Source organism: Vicia villosa, linkage group LG2 (genome assembly GCF_029867415.1).
Source record: "Vicia villosa cultivar HV-30 ecotype Madison, WI linkage group LG2, Vvil1.0, whole genome shotgun sequence".
NCBI lineage: Eukaryota > Viridiplantae > Streptophyta > Magnoliopsida > Fabales > Fabaceae > Vicia > Vicia villosa.
In genome coordinates, this window is record NC_081181.1 from 142,474,627 (window position 1) to 142,480,626 (window position 6,000).

The 6,000-nt window shown below is 28.7% G+C and overlaps 1 protein-coding gene across 3 annotated transcripts; it reads left to right on the forward strand.

Annotated features, from left to right (window-relative positions):
* Positions 1-284: 284 nt before the first annotated feature.
* Positions 285-3,442, forward strand: LOC131652293 (uncharacterized). Of its 3 annotated transcripts, none has more exons than XM_058922118.1 (5): positions 285-475; positions 557-623; positions 685-939; positions 1,043-1,177; positions 1,707-3,442. In XM_058922118.1, exons 1-5 carry the CDS (start codon positions 404-406, stop codon positions 1,832-1,834), a joined length of 657 nt encoding a protein of 218 aa, XP_058778101.1. In that variant the 5' UTR covers positions 285-403; the 3' UTR covers positions 1,835-3,442. The 3 variants fall into 3 exon arrangements, with proteins under 3 accessions (XP_058778101.1, XP_058778102.1, XP_058778103.1); XM_058922119.1 differs by having other exon boundaries at positions 291-475; positions 703-939; positions 1,707-3,440; XM_058922120.1 differs by lacking the exon at positions 1,707-3,442 and having other exon boundaries at positions 297-475; positions 1,043-1,479.
* Positions 3,443-6,000: the final 2,558 nt, after the last annotated feature.

Sequence of the window (6,000 nt, forward strand, 5' to 3'; positions counted from 1 at the left end):
GACCCCACTGTTTTTAGAGTCTTCTCATATATGAGAAGAAATAGACTAGAGATGCACAATATTTATGGTTTTCCAATTATATCCTCCATAAATAGTGCTCATATAATATAATATTATGTTTATTTTTTTATTTTTTTTATTTTATTTAAGGATAGTTTTGTCATTTAAAAATAATCATATTACTCTTTCTCTTCTATTTCTCTTATCTTTCTCTTCTACCAAACAATATATTAAATCAACTCTATTTCTCACTTCTTTCTCTCTTTTCACACTCTCTCTTACCTACTTCTCTCTTCATAATTTCTCTTCCAAACCAAACACACCCTAACAAACAATTTCCTGGATACTGGATAGTATAGAGCATATAATACAATCAATATCTATAAATCTCATCTTTGTTTTCATGAAACCAGACGAGAGAAAACGCCGCTTTAACGAAGCAATTGTTAACACACTATATCCTCCATCTCCACAGGTTTTCTATTCTATACTTCCCCTCAATTCTCTCTCGTTCTTTAATAATTTCGTCTTTAATTCATTGTTATCGTTCATTTAGCATGAACAAGACTCGGAACCAGAAGAAAACTTGATCGAATTGGAATCTTACACCAGCGTTATTTCAGGTTCGATTCAAACTCTAAACTCTAAACAAAAAACTCTCTAAAAATTCACATTGTTTTGTAGCATTTTTCGTAATGTCAGGCACTTTGGATGAATGTGAAAATGCCTCAACAAGCGGCGAGGACGAAGAAGAAGAAGAACACGGTTCTGAGACGGAGAAACTCACTAGAGCTCAACGAAAGAGAATTCGTAAGAAGAAGATGAAGGAAGAATCCATCCTCCGTGGAAACTTAATTGGCCCGTTGATGCCTCCAACCCAAACAACACAGGTCGGGGATAATGATCCTCCACCTGTTCGATCAAATGTCTCTAAGAAAGGTTATCTAAAGATGAATCTATTGACTGTTTTTTTTACAGTGTTGATAAAAAAAAACTCATAGGCTGTGTTTTGTTCTCTGATCTCTGACTGCATTTGATTTAGGTGACGAGACTACGCGTTCTTCTAACGCCAAGAGAATGAAGCAGCGGAGGATGGCGAAGAAGGTTGTCAAAGAAAAGCGAGTTGCCTCTCCATTGGACAATTGTAATCAAGTTTCAAGTGATGCTGTTGATGATGGTATGAAAGAAGCTCGTACGTAAGCATATGTGTGTGTAGCTCTAGTCTGTGAACTGAAAATATACTAGCTCTGAGCAACAATCACAAAAAAGGATGTAATTTATAGTATTGCTATTGTGCATGAGTTGTTTGTTGCTCTTAGTGCAGTTATCATATATCTAGGCATTATAGATGGGGGGTGGCTTTACAAACTAAACCATGACTGTGTTTGTTGTTGTTTAATAATTAACTCCAGAAATTTTCTGTTTGTGTTTGATGAAATGTCCTGTAATGCTATTTCTTTGATGGAACTTTCTTTTTAATGCTTATGTTTTGATATTTTATATAGGGATAAGTCTTTTTGTGACCAATATTTTTTTTGCATTGTATGCCCTTAGTGTATCATTATAAAATGAAGAGAAGTTTAATCTTGAAGTTAACCATATTCATTGCGAATAAAATCTTAGTTCTTTCATTAGTGTACTGTGGTTGGAATGGGCCTCTTGTATCTCACCTCATTTTTCTGATGATTTACTTCTTTTTGCATAAGCAATCATTGAGGAAGCATGTTGTATTATGGACTGCTTGGAGGAGTTTTGTCCAACTTCAGACCAAAAGTTGAATCCTTACAAAACCCATGTTTACTTCGCCAAAAGATGCGGACAAGAAGTTGCATAGTGAAAACTTGCAGCAAACATGCTCCAGGCAGGACTAGAAAGGGCCAATTTAAGCATGTCATCTTCAAGATTCAATCTCAATTAATGCTTGGAAGCAACAATGGCTCTACTTAGCGCGAAGATTCATGGTAAATCAATCAGTAACATCTCCACACGATATGGTCAGATGCCGAAGCTGGTGTATTATCAACTGGGGGGATATTGCAAAGAAGCGTCATCTACGGAAATTCAGACACTATGTTTAAAGTGCACTCGGATGGGTGGTATGTATGCTATTGAAGCATGAGAAGTGGTGGCCTTGGTCTTTCCCTTCTATTTGCCCAGAGACTTCTAACACTCGAAATTCACTACACATTTATTCTCTTTCCTCTCTTTTCCAAAAATTTGCATCAATTCTAGCCTTGTCTGTATCTTCCTTTCTTGTTCGATTTAGTTCCTGCATCACTATGATAGGAGAATCCAATATCTACTTTGATTTTGCAACAAATGAATCTAATCCCTACTATCTCCATCTCAATGAAAATCTCTCCTTAGAGTACTGGTACTCCTCTTCTTGATAGCAAAAATTTCATCTTCTGGTCACGTGTCATGCATGTTGCTCTTATCTTCAAGAATGAGTTGAAACTTGTAGACGAGACTTTCACTCAGCCATCACCAACTCATATCCTTCAAGGTCAATGGACTAGGTGCAATCATATGATTCTGTCATGACTTCAATGTTCTATTTTATAAAGCATCAACAAATCAATTCTTTGGATTGACAAGGTGCTCTTTTTTTTTTTGTCTGTGTTTATGATATTCAAGATGACCTAACTAAGCTTCCATGTTGAATATTTCAAATTATTTTAGTGTCTAGCAGGATTCGAACTTGAGATCGTAAGGGAAGCACGCCTTCAAAACCTAAATTTTCACCACTAGAGCCAAACACACGCACACCTATTTTACTTAATTGGTAATAATGTGAAAATAAACTGAGAATTTTTCTACCTACTCGTGATTGTTCTTGTGCAATTCCTTGCACTTGCAGCGTTGAAAAACGGGTCTTCAAAAATACAAGGAGTAAGGCAAAGTGATAAGTTTTTCAAAGGGTATCAATGAACAATATACTCGTGTGCCCTATCACATAATGTTGAAGGAATCCCTTCCTAGTCTTGATAAAACATTTTCTTTATTATTCGGTCAAGAATGCCTATTTCAACTTCCGATCTCACTGCTCCTACTACAGAAAAATGTACCATGAATTTTCAAATTGGTTCAAATGGAAATGGTCGCGATTCTTCATCGTCATGTGGACGTGACATAGGTGGTTACAATTATGGTGGTAGAAGCTCCAACTGTTTCTACATTTACCGTTAAGAAACAAATCATACAGTGAAACATGCTTTTTGAAGCATGGTTTTTCACAAGAGGTACTTTTACACCAAAACACTTAAATACTAAATTAAAGTGTATTAGGAGGGACAATGATATAGAATTTCAAATGAATGTTTTTTCTTCTCTTAAAGGGCGTTTTGCATTAAAAAAAACTAGTGTCTTACCCGTGCGTTCGCACAGGTATCCGTCGTTTCCGCGCATTGTGATTGAGGGAAATAAAAGATGATAGGAAAAATATTATTTTGTTCAATATAATTATTGTAGAAGTAAATGTCCTAAAAAAAAGTGTAAAATATAGAAATTTCTTTTCAATAGGTTGGATCAAAGTTTGTGATATATTGATTAATAAATATTATTTTACCCTTAATATTCAATATTTCGATCAGTAACTTCATGTTTCCGTTAATATTCAATATTTTGATTAGTAACTCATGTTCTCGTTAATATTGAATGTAACTTCATGTTCCCGTTAATAGTCAATATTTTGATCAGTAACTTCATGTTCCCGCTAATACTCATTATTTTGATCAGCAACTTCGTATTCCCGTTAATATTCCAAATTTGTTCCCGTTAATATTTAATATTTTGATCATTAACTTCATGTTCCCGTTAATATTCATTTTTTAATCCGTAAGTCCATGTTACCGTTAATATTAATTATTTTGATCAATAACTTCGTGTTCCCGTTAATATTTCAAATTTGTTCCTGTTAATATTCAAAAAAATTATAAGGAAAAGGTATTAGTAAAAGATGAAATCTAGGTTAAAATTGAAAAAGTTATAAAAATACTAATATTAAAAAAATTGAATATTGAAAATAAAAAGTAATAAAGAAAATAAAGTTTCTATGTTATTTTATTAATATGCAATAAAAATTGGAAAGATCTATTATATGACTTAAATTATTAATGTTTTATCGATAGTAGAATAAAATGTGAACTGCATAAAGAACAAACAACACAATGCCGATTGTCCAATGCAATAAACTTATTCACATTTACTTTCAACTTACTAACATTGGTTCCCGTTAATATTGAATATTTTAATTAATAACTCCATGTTCCCGTTAATATTCAATAGTTTGATCAATAACTTCTTGTTCTGGTTAATATACAATAGTTTGATCAGTAACTTCATGTTTTCATTAATATTCCATATTTTGATCAATAACTTCATGTTTATGTTAATATTCAATATTTTAATCAGTAATTCATTTTCTCATTAATATCAAATATTTTATCCGGTAACTTCATGTTCCCGTTAATATTCAATGTTTTGATCAGTAACTTCATGTTATCGCTAATATTCATTATTTTGATCACTAATTGCATATTCATGTTAATATTCTAAATTTGTTATCGTTAATATTCAATATTTTGATCAGTGACTTCATGTTCCCGTTAATATTTATTATTTTCATCAGTAACTCAGTGTTCCCGTTAATATTCATTATTTTGATAAATAACTTCGTGTTCTCGTTAATATATATTCCAAATTTGTTCTCGTTAATGTTCAAAACATTTATCAGTAACTTAATGTTTATGTTAATATTAAAAAAAATCATTAGTAACTTCGTGTTCCCGTTAATATTCAAATTTTGTTAACAATTAGAATAATATATTCATTGTTATTATCTTTAAAATGCAACAAATATTTTTTCTATTATATTACTATTATTATTATAGATTTTTTATCATAAAATATTTCATTAATGTTTTTTGTTATTTTATAACTAAAATATAATTATTTATTATCATACTACTAATATGGCTCTATATTTATTCCAAAAATATTTTTATATAAATTATAATCTTTATTATAATTATATAATAATAAAAAATTTAATATAACTATATAATAGTCACAATCCTTAATAAAACTATATATATTATTATTATATATTTATATTAATCATTTTAATTAATACGAAATTATATTAATTTATTTCTTTTTTATTTTTAAAACAACCATATATGTTTGCAGCAAATATTTATCAAATAAATATAACTATATACACGGTTTAAAGTAATATGGGTGTTACGTCTAGAAAAGAGTGGAGGAGATTTAAATTAATAAATATTTATGACTCTTAATATAACATAAAGAATATTAAAGAATATTTGTGACTCTAAATAAAACATATACAATTAAATAAATACTTAAAGAATATTAAAAGACAAAAACAAAAATTTAAATTAATATTTATGATGATTAATTTAATTGATTGTAACTGATTTATATTTATTTTATTTTATGATTCAATTAATGGATAAGATTAATTTTCGATCTAATGAATTTTGATTACCAATTGAATAATTTTAATAGAGTTTTTTAACATAAAATAATTTTATTGCTAGTGTTTTGTATTTTTTTAATTAATTATTAATATACAAATTAAAGCCTATAAAAATATTTTTCGAATTACTAAATAACTATATTAATAGTTAAATAATATATACTCATGGTTATTATCTTTAAAATGAAACAAATATTTTTCTATTATATTATTATTATTATTATATATTTTTTATTATAAAATATTTTATCGATGCTTTTTGTTAATATAATTATTTATTATTAATGTAAACAATTAACATCTTCGATAAAATTAATAATATGGCTCTATATTTATTGAAAAAATATTTTCTACTACTATATCTTCTTGTATTCAAAAAATAAAAAACGATATATTTTCATATAAATTATAATTTTTATTATAATTATATAATAATAAAAAATTTAATATAACTATATAATAGTCACAATCCTTAATATAACTATATTAGTATTATA

Bases quoted from the DNA above. Each gene is read 5' to 3' on its own strand.
- LOC131652293 (XM_058922118.1), top strand. From the start codon at position 404: ATGAAACCAGACGAGAGAAAACGCCGCTTTAACGAAGCAATTGTTAAC. The intron at 624-684 runs GTTCGATTCAAA...ATTGTTTTGTAG, and splicing joins TTACACCAGCGTTATTTCAG to CATTTTTCGTAATGTCAGGC. The intron at 940-1,042 runs GTTATCTAAAGA...CATTTGATTTAG, and splicing joins ATCAAATGTCTCTAAGAAAG to GTGACGAGACTACGCGTTCT.